Source organism: Hevea brasiliensis, chromosome 7, assembly GCF_030052815.1.
Source record: "Hevea brasiliensis isolate MT/VB/25A 57/8 chromosome 7, ASM3005281v1, whole genome shotgun sequence".
NCBI classification, from domain to species: Eukaryota; Viridiplantae; Streptophyta; class Magnoliopsida; order Malpighiales; family Euphorbiaceae; genus Hevea; species Hevea brasiliensis.
The window spans coordinates 101,456,254-101,477,893 of record NC_079499.1 but is presented as its reverse complement, the minus strand read 5'-3'; the positions used below and the strand labels follow the sequence as shown (position 1 = coordinate 101,477,893).

General features: G+C 33.2%; 3 protein-coding genes and 1 non-coding gene across 4 annotated transcripts; 2 read left to right on the top strand and 2 right to left on the bottom strand.

Moving 5' to 3' along the window:
• LOC131181951 (small nucleolar RNA R71) lies at positions 1-107 on the bottom strand. Its single transcript, XR_009150421.1, has one exon. It is a non-coding gene; the product is annotated as a small nucleolar RNA R71 (small nucleolar RNA).
• An 8,385-nt stretch (positions 108-8,492) lies between these two features.
• LOC110663416 (probable glucan 1,3-beta-glucosidase A) lies at positions 8,493-11,481 on the bottom strand. Its single transcript, XM_058150335.1, has 8 exons — positions 11,254-11,481; positions 11,042-11,161; positions 10,759-10,950; positions 10,134-10,295; positions 9,842-10,008; positions 9,479-9,628; positions 8,926-9,272; positions 8,493-8,752 (listed from the first exon to the last, which is right to left on the bottom strand). Exons 1-8 carry the CDS (start codon positions 11,467-11,469, stop codon positions 8,559-8,561), a joined length of 1,548 nt encoding a protein of 515 aa, XP_058006318.1. The 5' UTR covers positions 11,470-11,481; the 3' UTR covers positions 8,493-8,558.
• Positions 11,482-16,257: 4,776 nt separating this feature from the next.
• Positions 16,258-18,521, top strand: LOC110663411 (protein SOSEKI 2). Its single transcript, XM_021822695.2, has 5 exons — positions 16,258-16,686; positions 16,767-16,836; positions 16,910-17,022; positions 17,096-17,879; positions 18,118-18,521. The coding sequence occupies exons 1-5, from the start codon at positions 16,485-16,487 to the stop codon at positions 18,233-18,235; spliced, it is 1,287 nt and encodes a 428-aa protein (XP_021678387.1). The 5' UTR covers positions 16,258-16,484; the 3' UTR covers positions 18,236-18,521.
• Positions 18,522-20,744: 2,223 nt separating this feature from the next.
• LOC110663413 (protein DOWNSTREAM OF FLC-like) lies at positions 20,745-21,483 on the top strand. The gene is made up of 2 exons (XM_058150565.1): positions 20,745-20,904; positions 20,993-21,483. Exons 1-2 carry the CDS (start codon positions 20,745-20,747, stop codon positions 21,316-21,318), a joined length of 486 nt encoding a protein of 161 aa, XP_058006548.1. The 3' UTR covers positions 21,319-21,483.
• The last annotated feature ends 157 nt before the right edge of the window (positions 21,484-21,640 follow it).

The window sequence follows — 21,640 nt, the reverse complement described above, 5'->3', positions numbered from 1 at the left end:
AAATTAAGAAATGAATTAACTTCTTTCAGACCAAGGGATGATGAGAGTCTCTATGAAGCTTGGGAGAGATACAAGGATCTTCAAAGGAGATGTCCACATCATGGAATCCCTAAATGGATGCTAGTCCAACATTTCTACAATGGTGTTTCTCCAGCAATTAGAAGTATAATTGATGCATCTTCAAGAGGGGATCTTATGGAGAAGTCAGAAGATGAAGCTTATTCAGCATTGGATAAAATTGCTTACAATAATTATCAATGGAACTGTGAAAGGAATGAAATGAAGAAGCCATTAGCTGGTGTATATGAGTTAGATGCCATGTGTATGTTCAATGCCAAATTTGATGCTTTAACAAGAAAAATGGATAAGTTAAGCATAAAGGTTGATTCTTCATTTGGAGGACCTAATCGTGCAGAAGATGTTGATGTAGGAAATGTGCATTGTGTCAATGATTTTCCTTCTTATAGGCAAGAATTTGGAAATGAGCAAGTTGATTTTGTTAGAAATTATAATCAGAAACCAGTTGATAATCCTTTTTCTGCTACATATAATCCAGCGTGGAGAAATCACCCTAACTTTTCTTGGGGAGGTCAACAAGGACAGCAGCAGTAGAATTATTAACAACCTCCTAATTTTCAGTAGCAGCAACAGAATTTTCAGCAAAACAGAGTACCACCTGGATTTCCACCACAAAGGAATCAAAATGCACCTGTTCCACAACCACCAGTTTAGTCTTCAGACCAAGATTCAATTTTAAAGTCTATGATGGAGAATTTCTTAGCTGCTTAATAGAAATAAGGAGAAATGATTCAATAATTAACTTCAAGGATAGATCAGCTTGCCACTCATAACAGGTTGTTGGAAAACCAAATAGCTCAACAAGCAAGTTCTTCTAGCAAAACACAAGGAAAACTTCCAAGTCAACAAGAAAATCCTAGAGAACATTGCAAGGCAGTGATCCTAAGAAGTTGGAAAATTATGGGAGATGAAAAGAAAGATGAGGTAGAAGAGAAAAAAAAAAAAGAAAAAAAATGAAGACAAGAATGAATCTACTTCAAATCACGATGAAGTTAATGAGGAAGCAAACAAGAAGACGGAATTTGAAAAAGAAGAAGAGGAAAAGTATGTGCCTCCACCACCATACAAGCCACCATTGCCATATCCTTAGAGGTTTTAGAAAGCAAAGCTAGATAAGCAGTTTGGGAAATTTTTAGAAGTTTTGAAGAAGTTATACATCAACATTCCATTTACAGATGTAATTTCTCAAATGCCCTTATATGCTAAGTTTCTGAAAGAAATTTTGTCAAACAAGAGGAGATTAGAAGATTATGAAACGGTGGCATTAATAGAGGAGTGTAGTGTTCTCTTGCAGAATAAGCTCCCACCGAAATTAAAGGATCCAGAGAGTTTCTTTATTCCATGTCACATTGGAGAGACAAGTATTGAAAAGGCATTGTGTGATCTTGGAGCTAGTGTAAGTTTGATGCCACTCTCCATTTGTGAAAAGTTAAAGATTGGAGAATTGAAGCCAACAACCATTTCTTTGCAACTAGCTGATAGATCTATCAAATATCCTGTAGGAATTTTAGAGAATGTACCCTTAAAAGTTGGAAAATTTTTTATTCCTGTAGATTTTGTGGTTCTTGAAATAGAAAAGGATATTCACATACCTATCATTTTTGGAAGGCCATTTTTAGCCATAACAGGGGCTATAATTGATGTGAAGAATGGTAGATTGACATTAAAAGTTAGAGAAGAGGAGGTGGAATTTAATTTGAATCAAGCTTTGAAGAAATGTCATGAAGTTGACCCTTGTTTAAGGGTGGATGTTATTGATGAGATTGTGGAAGAAGAATTTAGGAAAAGATATCCTGAGGACCCTTTGGAGAATTGTTTGGTACATAGCAAAACAAAAAAGGATGAAAATCTTGAAGTTGCAGCTTTTGCTCAAATTTTGGAAGCTACTCAAGAAGTTGTAGGAGATCAAGTTTTGTGAGTTGAAGAGTTGAAACATGAAGTTGCACAACCACCTTTGCTGAATGAGAAGGAAGCACCACAGGTAAACCTTAAACCACTTCCATCTACATTAAGGTATGCTTTTCTTGGAACTAATTCAACTTATCCTGTCATTATTAGTGCAAGTCTGAGTGATGTATAAGTTGAAAAATTGTTGAGAGAGTTAAGAGCACATAGGAAAGTTATTGGTTACACCATTGATGATATCAATGGTATAAACCCTACCTTGTGCATGCATAGGATTCTTTTAGAGGATAATTTTAAAGCCACCATAGAACATCAAAGAAGGTTGAATCCTAGTATGAAAGAGGTGGTGAAGAAAGAAGTATTGAAATTGCTTGAAGCTGGGATCATTTATCCTATTTCTGACAGTAGTTGGGTTAGCCCAGTTCATGTAGTCCCTAAGAAAGGAGGTGCGACTGTTGTGAAAAATGAAAATAATGAGTTGATACCTACTAGAATCGTCAAAGGATGGAGGATGTGCATAGATTACAGGAAGCTTAATAGTGCCACTAGGAAAAACCATTTTCCCTTACCTTTTATTGATCAAATGTTAGAGAGGTTAGCAATATATTCATATTTTTATTATTTGGATGGGTATTCTGATTTTTTCCAAATCCCAATACATCCTAATGATCAAGAGAAAACTACATTCACATGTCCATATGGCACGTTTGCATATAGAAGAATGTTTTTTGGCTTATGCAATGCACCAGCTACTTTTCAGAGGTGTATGATGGTCATTTTCTCTGATTTTATTGAGGAAATTATGGAAGTTTTTATGGATGATTTTTCTGTATATGATTTTTCTTTTGATAATTGTCTATCTAACCTCTCTAAAGTGCTTAAAAGATGTGAAGAAACAGATTTGGTGCTAAATTAGGAGAAATGTCATTTTATGGTGCAAGAAAGCATTGTTCTTGGATATTTGGTATCACATAGAGGAATTGAAGCGGACAAGCCCAAAGTAGAAGTGATTGAGAAGACGCCTCCACCAACTGCAGTGAAGGGAATTAGAAGTTTTCTTAGGCATGCTGGTTTCTACAGTGATTTATAAAGGATTTTTCAAAAATTGTTAAACCTCTTACAAATTTGTTAAATCATGATGTTCCTTTTAATTTTGACTAAGCTTGTTTTGATTCTTTTAACAGGTTGAAGGAAACTCTAACAATAGCCCCTATTATGCAACCTCCGGATTAGTCATTGCCATTTGAGGTTATGTGTGATGCTAGTGACTTTGTTGTGGGAGCTATACTTGGTCAGAAAAAAGAGAAGAGGCCTTATGCAATTTATTATGCCAGCAAAACTTTAAATGATGCTCAAGTAAATTATTCCACCACTGAGAAGGAATTTTTAGCTATAATATTTGCTGTGGAAAAGCTTAGGTCATATCTGATTGGATCAAAAGTGATTGTCTATACAGACCATGCCGCCATAAGATATTTGATGAATAAAAAAGAAGCAAAGTCAAGACTGATAAGATGGGTTCTATTGTTACAGGAGTTTGATTTACAAATTAAAGATAAAAAGGGAGCTGAAAATGTTGTAGTGGATCATCTATCAAGGATTAAGTATCCAAAATTTTGAGTGACCATATGACATAGGGCAACAAATTATATGAAGAACACTAAGCCTAAAAGTGACTGCAACATGTCCAATTAAATTGGTAAAGTGTAACTTCAAAATCTGCCTAGTTAAGGATCCAAAATTAGGAAATGAACCAGTTATGATTATTTGACCATAACTTGAGTTCCAGAAATCCAAATGACATGATTCAAAAAGGGAAAACAAGAAAAGACATAGAAGAACAACTTCCATGAAGGAAGTATGGCCAAACAGTGGCCACAAAGTAATCAAATTGATAGGTAAATTCAAGACATTAAAACTGAACCTAAAGAAAGGTTCATAAGACAAATAAATTTACAGTAGGGTTTAACTCTAATAAGTTACTAAACACTAAATTACATGAAATAAGTATGTGGGACTCACTTTTCCACTACAAATGACATGAAATTTCTAATAAGTAATAATGCTTAATTGCCCAAAGTAAACCTAGGCTTATGTATATAGTTTGGATCGATTGGTATACCAATTAGAAATTATAGATAGCAGTACTGCCTACATGAATAATTATTGATCGACAAAATATGTCTGATATGATTGTTCTATAGGCTATATGCCTGCCCGTTGGCCATTGTGCCTAATTTCATTTCTTGCTTTGATAGCCTGTTCGCTGGCCTTGTGCCTGACATGACAGTTGTATACAGAGTAGACATATGGAGGTCAAACCAGTATACTCTCTTGTATCCAGCCTTATACTCTGTTATAGGTTACTTGAGCACTGCTATAAATTAACCAAGACTGAAAATATGAGAAATGAACAGAAAAGATACTGTTAAATTTAATTATTTCCAAAGTGCAGAAAATTCATAACTGACTTAGAATTTATGAAATTAAGCATAGAATAATTATTTTAATTATATAGTTACTTTTCTTTTAAAGTTAAGCACCATTAAGTAATTCACTTAGCGCATTGGTTTTTTCATTGCGTAGGTACTGGAGACCAAACACAGCCACAGCAGCAGCCATAGCAGTAATGCCCTGACAGAGATTTGATCAGATCTGACAGTGTCTGCTAGTCACCTTAGTAGAGTAGTTTTGGTAGGGCCCATGTATATTTAGTTTTGCATTTTGTTTATTGTATAGAAGTAAATGATGTAAATCTTTTTGAGATATGTAATTCAATTTTGCTATTCTAAATAAATTGTAAATTATTGTATATAAACTTCCATATGAATGAATGAATAAAAAATATATTCTCTTGAAATTGTTTTTAACAGATGAATAGTGGAATCCGCCAGATACTAATAAAATAGAGGAGGCTCTGCCCGGGTATCCACAGAAATAAATTGTGATAAAAGAAAAATTTATCACATATTTTCTATGAAATTTAAAATTAATAATGGACAGGACAGGATAAGATAGGATGCTCCGATACCGAATGTGGCACGCTTTACTCGGCTACACTGTAGACGGGTAAGGGGTATCACATGAAGTATCTAATAGGGAATTGAAGAGAATTTTGAAAAAAATTATTAATCATTCAAGGAAGGATTGGTCATTGAGACTAGATGATGCATTGTGGGTATACAGGACAGTTTATAAGACACCCATTGGAACTATACCTTTTAAGTTAGTCTATGAGAAATCATGTCATTTACCGGTTGAGTTGGAACACAAAGCATATTGGGCAATCCGAACTTTGAATTTTGACTTAAAAGGTGTTGGAGAGAAAAGATTGCTTTAATTAAATGAACTTGAAGAGATAAGGTTGGATGCATATGAGAATGCTTGGATTTTTAAGGAAAGGACTAGATTTTGGCATGATAAGTATATTAAAAGAAAGGAGTTTAAAGAGTATGATCTAGTTTTATTGTATAATTCTAGACTTAGACTCTTTCCTGGGAAGTTGAAATCAAGATGGTCTGGTCCTTTCATGGTTGTGAATGTTTATCTCCATGGAGTTGTGGATATTTAGAGTGAAAATTCTAGGCTTTTTAAAGTTAATGGTCAAAGGCTCAAGACTTATATACAGGCCAGCCAATTGAGAAGAGAACAAGTTATTTCTTTGATGATCCACCAATTCACTGAATTAAGGAGGGTCAAGCTAATGACCTAAAATTAGTGCTTTTTGGGAGGTACCCCAAAATTTTTCCTTATACTTAATTTTTCTTTTATTTTGTTTCATTTTATACCCCATTGAACTCAAATTTGACATTAAAATTTCTCACTGCAGGCTAATGGTGATTTTTAAGCAAATGTGTATGTTGAATTGAAGGAATAAGTGTTTGGGAAGTTGCTGAACCTTATATTTGTTTTTCATGGTGCATGTTGTTCTTCACAAAGTTAAATCTGAACTAATTTGAGCTTTATGTCTGATTGTAGCAATATGTGGAGTGGAAGGCCATTTTTGTTTCAAAATTTTGAGGAAATTAATGAGAAATATAGTAACTTTCATGGTAATCAATAGCAACATGCTTTTGATTTTACCTTTTGGGTAATTAATTTTGATGTATTGCACTGAGATTGACATATTTGCCATTGGATATTTTGTAAAATTTCATGATACAATTCTGTAGAAATTTAGTCATGTGAACAGTGTCTGCAGTAAAATTTTATTCCTTGTTCATGAATTTTTAATGTTGAGTTTGGAGGTTGAATTTGGGTGTGCTGTGATTGTTAATGTGAATATTACTTGAATAATGTTTTAGCTTGTGTTTGGTGGATTGGGGTTTAGTTTCCTTTAAAACACTTTTTAGTTTGCTTGAAAGAGAAATTAAAGGAAATCAGAATCAACTTCTTTCAAATTTGTATTTCCCTTAATCTTGGTTTTGCTTATCCAAAGTCCAATGAAATTTACTTCATGAACCTCAACTCTAGAATTAATTTTTATCATTTATTAATTAAATATTTAATTACTTGCTGAAATTTTAGTAAATTAGTATAGTGTTTAGAATTTTAATTACTTAATTCATTATAATTTCCTTATTTTCTCAATTTAATTTGCTGCATCTCTTACACTATTTTTAGTATAAATTATTAATACCCAAAATAATCGTGACTTCTATAATTTAGTACTCAAACAACAAATCTCTGTGGAACGATATATTTTCTTTACTACTTGAATGACCCGTATACTTGCAAAGTATCCATCAAAAAGAAAATAGCAAATTCTCTCAAAGAAGAAAATAAAACTCAAATAAATTAAGAATAAATATCAATATATTCTAAAAAATATATAAATATGAAAGTTATTAAAAAATATATAGAAAAAGAGGGAGCAAGGATAATATATAATAGTGAAATGGGTGGGACATGATGAGAATAGAATGACACTCAAATAGAACAAGTGTAGGGGAGATCCACTAAGAAAATTCCACAAAAATGGAGGTGTAATAATGAATGTTTCCAACCATGCCGACTTAAAAGCAACAAGAGATAGAGGTGTTATAAATGGCTACATAAAGGACACTCTCTCCAATCCATCCATTGCATCGTCCCACCCTGTGGGGACGTGGGGTTTCAATTTTATTCAGAGTTTATTTAATAATTGAAATTAATCAAAATTTTAATATAATTTTTTATGTTTTAATTTTAATTTAATTTATTTTTTGTTATTTTAATTATAGTTTAATTTATTTTTTTGTTTTAAAAAATATATATATATATATCTTTTAAGTATGTTTTTAATTATATGATTTTAATTATAAAGTACATATATATTTAAGGATTAAATATATAACTGAAATTATTAAAAAATAGATGAAAAAAATGAAAGATAATATATATATATATATATATATATATATATATATATATATATATATATATATATATATATATATATATAAAGTTTTGATTGCATATAAATGTATAATATATTGAAAGTATAATATATTTAAAAATTATAAATAATATAAGTTTGACACCATATAATTCTTTGATCCAATTTGAGATTTCAAGAACTGTGCATATTTTTAATTTTGAAGTGTATTTACGATAAATTTAAATTTAAATGTACAAATTGAATTGTAACTGGTATGGATTTTGAGAAGTACATCTACTTTATAAGAGGTTTTTCATTAATTAATAATTGTGATAATAGTACAAGGAAAAAAAAAAAAAGAAATCTACAAAGCTAAATTCATCATTAAAATAAGGCATCAAAGGTTGTTGAAGCTAAAGTACTATACCTTTTAAATATAGAGGTTGTCACCTTGGGTGAGAGGGCTGAGGGCCAAGACTAAAATCCCCAACACCAAAGCCCAAACCTGAAGCCCAATAAGTTCAAATAATGGAGAATCTTAGGATATGATTTTGAAGATTCTTAATTTGTTTGGTTTGCTCAAGTTATAGAAAATAACCACTAAAATGCTTGCTCAAATTTTATCGAAATTTTGTATTTCATGCAATAATTATATGTTAAATAATTGTATTTCACCAATTAATATAACCTGATTAAATAAAAAAAATTAAAAAAGAATAAAATATAATTTTTCAATTTATACTGTTCAAAATTTTTTTAATTATTTAATTATAACAATTGAAATTAATAAAGCATATGTGAGTTTTAGCTAAACCACTAACTAATAATTTTTTAACTGTATTTAAAATAATATATTCTAAAATATATCGAGAGCACTAAAAAGATAATTTTATTTTAAATGGTAGAAAGTGGATGAGAGTATATACTCTTGGTGCACTCTAGAGATAGTATGGCATGCCTTTATTCCTTGAAAACTAACAAGACAAATGAAAATGAAATATACATCATTGTAGTGGAATAGCAGGAACCATAAGGCAGTTGGATTATTTATTAGATAGATCAGGAGAGTGCTCTCTCTTACAAAAAAGTGACCCTATAATATGGAGAGTGAATCACACATAATTATAAGAGATGATGTATGTACACCAACTGCACCTAATAATTTCTTAAGGCAGTTGTTAGTAGTAAACAAGTATCCACTAGCCATGGTCGAAATTTAAAGCTTTATATAGTTGCTCTCGATCATCCACCGGAGGCTCCATTTGTGCTCTGCACACTTATAAGCCCAATATGCCCATCCAAAAGTCGCACGCCTATAAACTTTCTGTTGAGCTTTAGCAAATTTTTGATAATCTTTCTTTGTTGCTTCCTTGAATGCCCATTCTCCAGTCCATTCCCCAGTCCATTCCCCTGAAAAATCCATTACAAGGCAAACAATTTTTATCATTCCATTTTGATACAAATACAACCTCGTTCGACTTCGAATTGAACTTGTAGTTACTGGTTAGCATAGGAGTCTGTCTGGAAAACAGAAGCTATAGTCATGATTGCAGAATTGAACATAAGACTTCAGACTCACCAACAAAACTCGGGACCATTTGCAGTGGTCACAGCACTGAGATCACCAGACCGCTGATTATAGATGTAATCAATGTTCTGTTGTGGATTCATGCTTTTGAATGAATCTGAAAACAGGTTGTAGTAATGCACATCAATGACTACCCGATTAAGGGGACTAGCATATGATAGCAGCTCCTTCGCATCTGCAGGTCCTAGCCTGCTTGAAAGGATCATATAAGCACTTTGGGTGTACTTCCTTACAGCATGATAACCTGCTTGATAATACTTTTTGAGGGTGTCTAAATTGATGCCTGGGGCCATAGGTTCATTCATCAACTCAATTGCTGCAAGACTTGGATTCTTTGCATATCTGCTTTGAAGTAAAGTCTATATTAGACTATTGAACTCAACTCAATTAAGCCTTTATCCCATTCTACATGAATTCTCTTTCTCCATTCTAAACGATTTTGAATTAAATTCTCGGATGGTCCATATTCCATGACATAATTGAATTGAAGAAGATTAACAATTAATCTAATATGTAAGATACACTCAGAACATCTCATATTCTTATACCTTGCTGCAATGAAGTCTATCACAGCTACAGTATCCTGAATGTTGGAATCTCCCCATTCCTGATATCCATCTCGTGTTCCGCTGAGCACATTGCCATTTTGTGAAGCTTGAATTGCATGTAAATCAACTATTACCTTCATTCCATACTTCCTGCATAAATATGCATTAAACGCAGAAATGAACATTGTTGGCCATTGTAGAACTCTAAATTGATCATGAAAAAGTACACATCGTATCCGCCTGATTTATGTTGAATTTATTCAGACCAAATGAATCCAAAACTTTGTTTATACTTATGGGATTTCTAATCAAATAAATTTCTCAGAGATAGATTAGCATAATGATTCATTCATTGGTGCTTACTCTGCCCATGTAAAAGCATTGTCTAAGACTTTCAAGGAGCCATGCACAAAAGGCTTTGGTGTGGGATCACTAGCTATCCACCATCCAACTGGAACTCTCACAGCATTAAGACCATTTGCAGACATGAATCTAAAGTCCTCATCAGTTATATAAGAACTCCAATGAGCCTGGGATGGATATAGATTTGCATGTCATATATGCTTTCTCCACTTGGATGATATCTCTGCTTGTTAAAAAATGCCTTGCAAAAAACTTGTATTCTTCTTGATCATATTATAAGTTTGATTTTTACCTGCAAAACCTGACGAGCTTTTTCTGGGCCATAGCCATTTGTAATTTGGTATTCACCACGTATGGTCCTGTCAGTGAGAATGATCATTTTAAAGATGGATAGATTACTGTCTTCCCAACCAGATCCTCCATAATCTGCAGTCACCAACGTTTCTGACTCTGCCTGGTTACAAAGATAAGCTAAGAATCCTTCCATTTTGTAACAATTGTTTCTCAAAATTTTGATACATTTGATTTGATGGGCTAAGATATCAATAATAGTTGGCCTTGACTAAGGAATACTGGATTGAACAATGACCAAGATTGTTGATTCTCTAGTGGCTCGAAGATTGCTTCTTAATAACTAATAAAAACCCAGGTCCATTGGAGTTTAGAGACCATCTCTAATTGATTGTTTTAAAATATTGTTTTCTGCAAAGAAAGAGATAAAATATCACCTAGACCAATGCTTCTTTGAAGAAGACCAAATATAAACTCTTCATGGTAGGTTGCAACTCACAACATTTATTTGACATATAAAAATCCTAATTTCAGGAGTTCAAATGAAATTGTAGTTTCCATTAAGGTATTAATTCACTGACAGTGGCAAATGAATAACATTTATATCACCAAAAGATGAAATACACCTGAAGGAATTGCCCATTAGGTGCTTGGAGGGGAACTCGATTAGGATCACCATTATCCCTAATAATCTGAAATGTTTGTGGGTTTCCTGTTGTATTTGAAACTGCTGTTACTCGGTTTCCTTCGCCTTCCAAACCCACAAACTGCTTGTTGAACACTCTCAAATTGAAAAATGTCTCATTAATCCTCCACAACTAAGTGATGGAAATTGCAATGAAAGATCAATGGACTGCATTAAATATTGTCCATGCCCAACATTTTAAAAGTATACAGTAACAGACTTACTCTGAAAGTTTCCCAGCCAAAGGCTGAGGTGCGATTCGCTACAAGAATGCTTCCACCTCCATTTTCTGAGCACAGAAACTTTTGCAGCTTTGTGGACATGAATTGCATTTGGGTTCCATCCTGCAAAATCATACAGTAAAACTCATTATATTTCAAGAATTAAATTTAAAAAAAAAATCCAAAAGATAGCTCCAAGATGGAGCTACAATTACCAAAAGATCATTGTTAGGGATATCATCAAAGAGGGAAGGTTTCATCCAGCCTTCTATGACAAGCCAGTTCCCCAAACTCGCAGCTTTAAATGGCTGTGCAAAAGAAACAGAGGAAACACAAGAAAACAAGTAAAAAACAAAGAGAAGGTAATGGTAACCCATTTTTCTTTCACTCTCTTTTCTGACAAATGAGAATTTATATACAAGAAATGGCATAGCTAGCAGCTTTATCAAAAAGAAGAATGGATTCAAGGGTTTCAGTTCACCTTAGCTCGTTTCCGTGGCATTCATCTCCAATATGACATGACATTTGGCATTTGACAAGACAATTGACTTGGATTTCTGTGCAAAATTTATTTCTATCTGGTAGCTTAAATTCTTTTGTGACAATTGAATTGGACAACCATATTTTCTTTAGCAATTTTATAATTAAAAAATATATATATATATGCTCTTGATTTCGATAGTCAATTCCATTTCAAAAATTACATGCATCTTGAAGTTTTATATGAGCTAGTCCTTAATGGCAGAGCTATTTGCTTGAGTGATCGGAAGGACTGCAATCTTGGAGCAAGGAAATTCATGTTTTGCTCATTTTCTCCTATTTTCCCTCCTCTCCCAAGTAATCAGATAAAAATGGCCAAAGATTTTGCTGGAAGTTCATGTTTTTGTACAATATTAAGTATCAAGATTTCCTTTTTTTTTCTTTTTACATCACTCAAAAAATAAGATTTTAGTTCCAAACCGCAGCGGTGGTGCACTTTCTAGCTACATTCTTCATGGTGATAGAGCTTCTCTGTTTAATGAAATTCATGTTCTTTAATGGTCAAGGATAGACTAGACCATGACCATTGCGCAGCATATGTGGATTGCTTAAGGCCTTTGAAGGAAAGGGCAGCCTGTGAAAGGTTGATCAAGCGAGCCCACAAACCAAACCACAGCAAACTTGAACCATAATCACCCTGCATGAGGCCTTGTTAGCAAGGCCTTTTTTTTTTTTGGTAGAGATAGGCCGTGTGTATTGTATAATATCAACATTCACTTCAGAATAAAAAGCTGCATTAAGGCCCTGTTTGGTTAACCAGCATGTTGGATGAATATTTATTAATTTTAACAATTATATTTAATAAAATCTATTTACTGTATAATTATATTATATGTATATATAAATAATTTTTTAAAGCATTGCAGTTGAACAGAAATTAATAATTAAAATTTTTGGGCGAAGATTTGAAATAATTTTATTTTTCTGTAAATAAACAAATAATTTAAATTTTATTAATAATTATCACTGGAGGGAAGCCTACGCTGACACGGACGGAGCCTCCTAAAGTTACCCTTTAGGACGAGACCTGCGACCCCTAACAGTAAGAAGCAGTCTGTGTCAGTCCATCAAAACGGTCAACTCTTATTAAGGCTTCATTTACTCGTAGACATGGTGGACAATGCTCAGCCTTTCACATCCGGAAAAATTTAGGGTTTATGGATCCAAATATATGGGGGAATTTATAATTTGATATCTGAATGTTGCCCTTTATTACTTTTTAATCTTTAAAATTTAAAAATTAATTATTTAATTATACTTCAATTTTTAAATTTTTAAAAATTAATTATTTAATTTTTAAATTTTATACAATATTACATTTTAATCTTTATAATTTTAACATATAAAATAATTTTATCTTTTTATAAAATTATTATAAATATTAAAATTATAATAATTAAATTATAATATATTATAAAATTAAAAGACTAAATAACTCATTTTTCTGCTTTTGTGTACGAGATCATCTACTTTTAATTTAATGAAGATTTTTTCTTTTCTTTTTTTAACAGCAGCAACGAGGTGTTCAATTTATTTTCAGCTTTTGATTTTTGCTTTAAAAAATTCACTTCGACTGACATTGCTTTTAAGTTAAACTTATGTCGTTTTAGATGAGGCACACAGACAGAGTCAAAAGGGTGTCCATGGAAACATTCGTGCTAATGGTTGTAATTTCTGCTGGAAAACCAACTACTGTATTATACATTGTTTGTTCCATCGGGTTCAGATACATATTAAAAGCTGAAACTCTCTCATTTTTCACATTTTTTTTTAAATAGACGTGTGTATTTTTTTTCAAATATTAATAAACATTCAGAGTTAATAAAAAGCAGCTACTGTATTATATATAGCATTAAATTTATTTGGCTATCTTCTTTCCAACTCTTAATATTGTATTAGGAGGTTGACCACTGATGCTAGCTGTTCAGTTTGTGGCAGTCGTATTAAAGATGTGATTCATGTTCTTTGTGATTGCCTTGCTGCTATTTGGATGGGTTTAATTGGTCATTCTTTTTAGCAAATCTTCTTTGATGGTAATATCAAGGATTGGGTGTTTTCCAATCTTGCTTTTAGGTCTTTTTGTTTAGCCAGTCGTTGAAGTTTAGTGTTTGGTCTGACTATCATGTGACTGGGGAAGTGAATGAATGGCCATGTTTTTAGTTATCATGACCCTCCTAGATTCTCAATTGATTTTATCCTTGCCAAATTGGATGAAGTAGCCGAAGCCCAACACAGGAGTTCCTTTCAGTCCATTCCCAAGGCTCGTCATGTTCATTTGATTGGTTGGGATCCCCTTCCCCAAGGATGGATCAAACTTAATACAATGGCAGTATGCGAAACCTTAAGAGAACTACTGGAGGTTTGTTTTGTGATTCTGCTGGTAAATGGTTATCGGGCTTCATGTGCAATCTTGGATCATACGATGTCTTTGGGGCTGAGTTGTGGGGCATTTATCATGGCTTCTCTATTTCATGGAATCTTGATTTCAAGTTTGTTGTTATGGAAGTAGATAGTCAAGCGGCTGTTGCCGCTGTTCTAGGCTCTAATGCTGCGTGGAGTATCTATGGTTTTCTTATTTCTACTGTAAGAGAGTTGATGTCTTCGCAACTAGAGTGTCCTCTTTCAGCATGCCTATTGAGAGGCCAACCGATGTGCAGATCGTCTTGTTGGATTGGCTCATGACTACCCTTTGGGTGTAACCTGTTATGACTCTCCTTCGCCTGAGCTTGGTCCTATGCCCTTAGCTGATTCTGTTGGGATGTTTACGCCTAGGCTTGTTGTTACCTTGTGCTGTGTTTGTTTTGTTCCTTTCTCTTCAAAAAACGGATTTTTTTTATAAAATAAATGAATTTGATTATATATTATATGTTTTAATTTATGGCCGGATGAGTTTAAATAATAATTTTTATAAACACTAAGAAAATAAATCTTGATACATATACTAATTTTAGTATGAATATTTTTAAACAATAAAATGGATTTAGATTTATATAAATAATGTAAGTTTTTTTTTTAAATAAGATAAAGTAAAATAAGGTGATGAAGGATAAGATAAAATATTTAATCGTAATTTATATTTTTATTTGTTTATCTAATATATTAAAAAAAAAGTTTTAAAAAGTTTTAAATTCTACACTTTCTAAATTATTTTTTAGAAATTAAAAGATTTAGAGACATGAAGTACCAAATTTCATACTATTATAATTTTATATAAAAAAATTTTAAAAAAATTATTTTATATAAATTAAATATAATAGTAAATGTCTTAATTAAAGGATTTAATCTTATTGATAGAAAATTTGAGTTGACTGTTCAACAAAAAGTATGCTCTACTCGATAATAATTTGTCATTATACAACTTTATGATATTTTTACAAACACAATCTAGAAATCATTAAACTTTTATATTTTTATAAAGAAAAAATTTATATTTTTTATTATTACACTTCTACTTAAATAATAAAATATGACACTTAACAACTTCATGATAAAAAATAAAAATCATCATAATGTAGGAAACAATAAATCTTTATGAAAGTAAAAATACTAAATTCTTATAAAAGATAGGACAATAAATCCTTTCAAATTAGAAGATAAAAACTCAAATAATTTGAGAATAAATACATATATATTTTAAAAGGATATAGATATAAAATTATTAAAAAAATATATAAAATAAATATAAAAATATATACAAAAAAGATAAAGGCAATATCGATAAAAATGCTCATTAATAATAAAAAAAACGTAAAAAAATAGAAAAAAAAGAGAGAATTTAGAGATCAAACTCACTTGCTAAACGTTTTACTTTCAAAATAATTTTTTTAAAAAAATGAGAATGACTCTAACTTTAAAAAAATTTACTTTCAAATAAATTACTCCATACTTTAAAAACTCATAATATTATCTCTACGACACTCCATCAAAAAAGAGGCATGGGCAAGCCAGCATATGATGAAAGGTTGAGGTGGAAATGGAAAGGGAAAAGGTCAACGGGTGAAACTTTTTGTTGTAGGTAAAATGAAGGAATTCTGGGTCATAATGTTAACCAATCAGATTGAGATGATGAAAGGTGGGTCCACGATTGTTCTCTTGAAAAAAATGAAAAGAGAAGATAAGAGGCAGTTGATATGGGTAGCCTTTGGTTTACTGTGGCTTTAAATTGCTTTACTTACCAGTACCATATACTACTATAGGGTTGCAGGCGAATCTTTTTGGACTACCAACTAGCAAGCCATGTGAAATCATCAAGACTACCCATCTTTTTTCTTTTCTTTTTCTTGAAATTTGTTCACCTGCCAAATTAATTTCAATCTAACAAACAACATATATACATAGGAAAATCTGAATAATAATCGAAAATACAACTAAAATTCAGAGGTTTTGGTTTTGGCAGGGGCAGGGCTCTTTCATAATTCAATCGCGAAGTCGTTGCCATTTCATTTTCAGAACACGGGCCATGCAATAAAGGCATATATATATTGAAAGTAGGAAACGTCCTAAATATCTAGTGCTGTCAAAAGGCTGTATCAGCTACTGCCTATAGGGCACTGGCTTGCTGATCCATCTGATTTATCACCTTTCTTTTCTTTTCCCTTCCCTCTCCCCCCCTCTCCCCCCCCGAGCTTGCGAAGCCAAAGTCAAGATAAATTCATAACATAAACAGTGATCGATCATGACCCTACACTTAAACATTCTCTTCTTCTCTCTCTCTGCATTTCCTACACTAGTGGTACGTAATCTGATCGAAAGCATCCAAAGTTTAAGTCTTTTACCAGCTTATGCATTTTTTGCGCCTTTTGATGGCTCACGCACCTTTCGTTTTCACTTTTCCCCTGTAATCTAGATCTGCTCTGCTAAAATATAAAGCAGAAGCGTCTTTGAGTTCCAGTTAATAGAAAAGAATATGGATGTTCGATCTAGAAGAGCCAGAGAAAGAGAAACCAGTCCCGACAGGGCCAAAGTGTGCACGCAGGCGCAGGTGCAGCCAAGGGTCAAACCCATCAAAAAGGTTCAAGTTGTTTACTATCTCTCTAGAAATGGGCAGCTTGAACATCCTCATTACATGGAAGTTACCCATTTGGCCAATCAACATCTTCGTTTGAGAGGTAAAACAAAATTTAATTCTTGATCGCTAATTCCCATTTTTCGACTCAAATTTTGCTCTTCTTATATCTTGATTTCTTAGATGTTATGGATCGGCTCACGGCCCTTAGAGGCAAAGGCATGCCTTCTCTATACTCATGGTCTTGCAAAAGGTTCGTGTATATATGATTAACCCACTAATTATATGTCTGTTATCTTGTTGAGCCAATTAACTGGTTTTCGCAGGAGCTACAAGAATGGCTATGTGTGGAATGACTTAGCAGAGAATGATATCATCCATCCATCAGATGGAGCTGAGTATGTACTCAAAGGGTCTGAGCTGGTTGAAGGATGTTCTGGTCAGTCCCCATTATTAATTGATTAAGTACAGTTCTTCTAATTGGGACCGTCAATTATTTCTTTCTTTTGCAGAAAGGTTCCAACAGCTTCAGGTAACCAATAATAGACCACTAATTCAAGAACCCATTCTCCATGCAAAGGGAAAACAGCAGCAGGCTCCGTGTCAAACCAAACAGCTAGAAGAAACGCACAACACCAAGTTCGAATTCGAAGATTATGAAGAAGATGAAGAAGAACAAGAACAAGAATCACAAGAAGAGTATGAAGATGAAGAGAAAACAAGCTGCTACACAACCTCCACAACGCCCCACTCTCGTTGTTCTAGAGGCGTATCAACAGACGAGCTCGAAGAGCAACCTCCAAAAATCCCCACCTGTGAGTCAACTCACCACGGCTCGTCCCCGCCGTCAACATCCTCAATAATACTCTCAGCAGATAAAACCCACCAAAACTCCACCAACACCACTTCTAAACGATTTGAAGATGGTGACCCAATTGCCCCCGTCTCAGGAGTGCCTCGGAACTCGGTCCTGCTCCAACTCATTTCGTGTGGAAACTTAGCTGTGGCTAAAGCAAAGGGTAATGCACCGAGTTTAAAGCAATCAGCAAAGACGAACAGCATCAATGTAGTTAAAAGGAGCGAAAGCGATCTCCACAAAGGAGTATTGTGTAAAAGTGCATTAAAGGTTGCTGAGGAGGATATGATAATCAAATACATGTCTGAGAATCCTAGGTTTGGAAATTTACAGGCGGAAGAGAAGGAATATTTTAGCGGCAGCATTGTTGAATCTATGAGTGAGAACCGAGTTGCTGCGGAGCCAGGGTTGAAGCGATCAAACTCATATAATGAAGAAAGGTAAGTGATGATTCTATTGGACTGAACCTGGATTTTTCTTGATTCTTACTGTTGCATATTGACCACCCATGTCAAGTAGGCCCTCACATCCTGGATTTTGGTGGTGAAATAATATATTCCTTTGTAGAAAAATAGTCCCACCTTGATACACCCAATTAATAAATTTATATTTTAATTTTTCATTATTTATGTGAATTTTTTCATCAACTATAATTAACTTGTAATCCTGATTGATCAGGAGCACGAAGAACGGGCTGGAAGAAGTAGTGCAGGAGGACATTAAAGAGAAAGCAGGAAGAGGCAAGTGTATCCCTCGCAGGAAGGCTTCATCATCGTTTAAACAAACCAGAAAATGAATATATAATAGCGTTGTGTTGAGTGGAGTGGTTGTTGCAGTAATTATTAGCACTTATTAGCTAATGTTTCTTTCTTGCTTAGTATCATCATTAATTACCAAGGGTAATTGTAGTCCCGTGGAAAGTTGATGAAATGTTGTAAAATCTTGGAGTTGGGGAATGAAGAAGATGTTGAGATTGTAACCATGGTGAGATTTCTTCTTCATTTGATTTGGTTGCAGGTTTCCTGTCATGTGACCAGTTTAATGGCTCTGTTGAAGCGCTTTAATGAGATTTTAATTGATGATCTTCCTATAGTTCTATTTTTAGAATCGAATCTGTCTATAAATCAGTTCTTTTTTAGTGCTTTAAAAAAAACTTTTTTTCAGAAAGTGATTGATTTAACTTTTAAAAACTAATTAAAGTATTTATTTAATAAAAATAATATCACAGTAATGATCTGAATAGAATTGGTCATTGCTTAAGGGATGTTTGATTACAAATTTGGGTAGCCGGTGGAAATTTCATATCCAATAATTATTTTAAACTTGTAAAAGTGTGGATATGTATATGTTACTCATATTTCATTATCTTATTTAATTTTTATTTATTTATTTTAATAATAAAATAAATATAATATAATAAACTTTTATTATTATTTTAAATATTAATTAAATAAAATTTTATCAAATACTTAACATAAATTAACTATCTTAACTATTAACTAATATAAATCATTAGTTGCTTACAACATCTAAATTAAATAGGTGCTAGGTAGGTTTCTTATTAATTGATCCAACTGACACTACAACCAATTAAAAGGCAAGACCTAGGGGTGATCACCAAATCAATCTGAGTTGGTTTCGGTTTAAGGTTTAGAGAAACTAGAATCAGACTGGAAGATCTCTTTTAATTTTGATTTTAATTCTCATCTTATTTTGTTTGGTTTTAATTAAATATGATTCTTGAAATTTTTTAATCAATTTAATTTTGACTTAATTTTTTAGTTTGATTTTAATTATAAGTTACTGAATTGGAGTATGGCCTGATCTGGCAAGACTCATAAAATTGGATAAAAAATTAACAATATAATAATAAAAAAGCTAATGTTTTGGCTGATTATGTAGCAAAACTTAAAAGGAACCAGGTTTTACTGTGTAATTAGCTCACAAACACTCTTAAAATTTTACTCTTTATATTGTATTCAGATGCTAATTTAAGGCCTTAAATACAAAATGTAATTCAAAAAAATAATGTAACTCTTGAAAGAACCCAATGCAAGGCCGCAGATCCCAAAATCCTTCAACTCAGAATGAATTAAGATACAGTGGAAGCAACAGCAGTGATAAATTAATGAACAGAACTCATAGCAGCTGAAATGAAATGGAAATCAGTATACAATGGAAGATTTCCATTCGAGTTAGAAAGTTGAACAGTTTAACATTGATTTTTATAATGAATAGTATATATTTATATTTTAAATTTATAAATAAAAATTTCCCATAAAAGAAAAAGAAATAAGTAATCCCTCGTTCGTATTTTCTCCACAACGGATCACTTCACCATCCTCTTTCCTATCTTATACCAACTTTCTTCCCCCAAAGCTTTCTCCCTTTCCCAAACATAGCGTTCATTTCGAAGTGAACAGATTGAAAGGTCAACAAAAGGACTGGTGCGCATGTATGAAATTCAAACCTATTGATGCTTTTGAGGTCGAAGCTCAAACAATCAATCCAAGGTTCGAGGCGCATGAGTTGGATCAAGTAGACAAGAATGCCACGTTTTGTAGGCAGAGTGGCATATATATCATCATCCTTCGTCAAAAGTCAATAAATTTTTAACAAAAATAAATATGCATAATTATGTTAACATGAAAGTTCAAAGGATTTAACGTGACTACTCTCTCTACCTTTTCTAATAAGTTCTCTTAGCATGTGGGTAATCAACTGATTATCTGCTCCCATCAGATCCTGAAGATTACTTTCCGTCATGAGCCACAAGACAAGAACGTTACAATAGCACTCAGATATTGAGCGACATTGCTGATGAATCCAACGAAACTGCCCTTGGGATCCAGAACATTTGCATTAAAGTCTCTTTATTTAAGCAAACCCAGCAGCTTTTAATTTGTTTTTCTTGGATCTTGCTTGGTTAAAACTTGTTTGCATCTCTAATTAGTGTTTCTCATCCATCAAGTCAGCTATCTTTCCACATGCCCATGCAAGTCAATCAAGTATAAACAATTCTATTAAAGTCTATCTTCAGAATTTTAAGGTCTCAAGTTCGAGTTTCAAATTAAAATCATTTGTGAATATATATAAACAAATCTTGGCGTAAGAAAAGGACATCAGTTAATTAACAGAGTCTAAAATGCCGCAATAGGTGCTATATTTCGAATCTTGCTGTAAGTGAGACTTCTCCCTCTTCCATTGCTACACTATTTAATTGAACACTGATACCATACGCCTCACTCAATTTCTTCACTTGTGCTAGCTTATTTCCTCACTCTCATCTGCATCTCTAGATAGTCATGGCTAGGTGGCCGTTGCTGTTGTTTGCCCTCTCTCTCTGTGTACTCTCTGGACTGGTTAGTGCAAGCATAGTTGGGAGGCCTTTCCATATCCATGGCCGAGTCTACTGTGACACTTGCCGCTGTGGCTTTGAGACCAAAAAAACAACTTACATTCCTGGTGATAATTCTCTACATAGTATATATGTATTAACGTTGTTTTGTAGTATCGATTTCTTACTAGATTAGCTCAATTGGTGCACTAGCAGGTGCGAGGGTCAGGATCGAGTGCCAAGATAGGGAAACTTTGCAGCTTAAATACAGTGTGGAGGGAGTAACAGACTCGACTGGAACATACAAAATAAAGGTAGAGGATGACCATCAAGATCAGCTCTGCTATGCTACTCTTGTTAGCAGTCCAGTGGCTAATTGTAGGACGGCAGACCGAGGACGCAGTCGCGCTGAAGTTATACTAACTCGCAACAATGGTGCGATTTCTGACCTGCATTTCGCAAATTCCTTGGGATATTTGAGAGATGAACCACTTTCTGGCTGCGCTGAATTGCTCAAACAACTCCTGGAATCTAATGAATAGAATACACTTCTCGTTAATTTTGTTTAATGCCATTATTCTAGTTATTAATTAGACCCATTTTATGCCTTTTTTGGCCCCTTGAATAGATGTCATGTCTTGGTACTTATTGATCTGTGAGAGTCTCCTAGCCCAGGAGACTACCAGTATCTCAAAATTGTTCTTTAATGCTAGCGAACGTTGAGATATGTTATTACTTTCGGTTAAAATTAAATGCATTTAATAAAAAAGTAGAAGAGACCAAATAGGAATAGACAAAGTTTTGTTTAAATTCAATATAAATTAGGACAATTAAAGGTGATTTTTAATAAAATAGCACACTACA

Excerpts from the sequence above, each read along its gene's own strand:
- LOC110663416 (XM_058150335.1), bottom strand. The coding sequence starts at position 11,469 with ATGCCATTTCTTGTATATAAATTCTCATTTGTCAGAAAAGAGAGTGAA. Across the intron at positions 10,296-10,758 it reads CTAATGGGCAATTCCTTCAG|GCAGAGTCAGAAACGTTGGT; the intron begins GTGTATTTCATC and ends CTTTGTAACCAG. Across the intron at positions 8,753-8,925 it reads TGCAAATGGTCCCGAGTTTT|GGGAATGGACTGGGGAATGG; the intron begins GTTGGTGAGTCT and ends TGGATTTTTCAG.
- LOC110663411 (XM_021822695.2), top strand. The coding sequence starts at position 16,485 with ATGGATGTTCGATCTAGAAGAGCCAGAGAAAGAGAAACCAGTCCCGAC. Across the intron at positions 16,837-16,909 it reads TACTCATGGTCTTGCAAAAG|GAGCTACAAGAATGGCTATG; the intron begins GTTCGTGTATAT and ends TGGTTTTCGCAG. Across the intron at positions 17,023-17,095 it reads GCTGGTTGAAGGATGTTCTG|AAAGGTTCCAACAGCTTCAG; the intron begins GTCAGTCCCCAT and ends TTTCTTTTGCAG.
- LOC110663413 (XM_058150565.1), top strand. The coding sequence starts at position 20,745 with ATGGCTAGGTGGCCGTTGCTGTTGTTTGCCCTCTCTCTCTGTGTACTC. Across the intron at positions 20,905-20,992 it reads AAAAACAACTTACATTCCTG|GTGCGAGGGTCAGGATCGAG; the intron begins GTGATAATTCTC and ends GTGCACTAGCAG.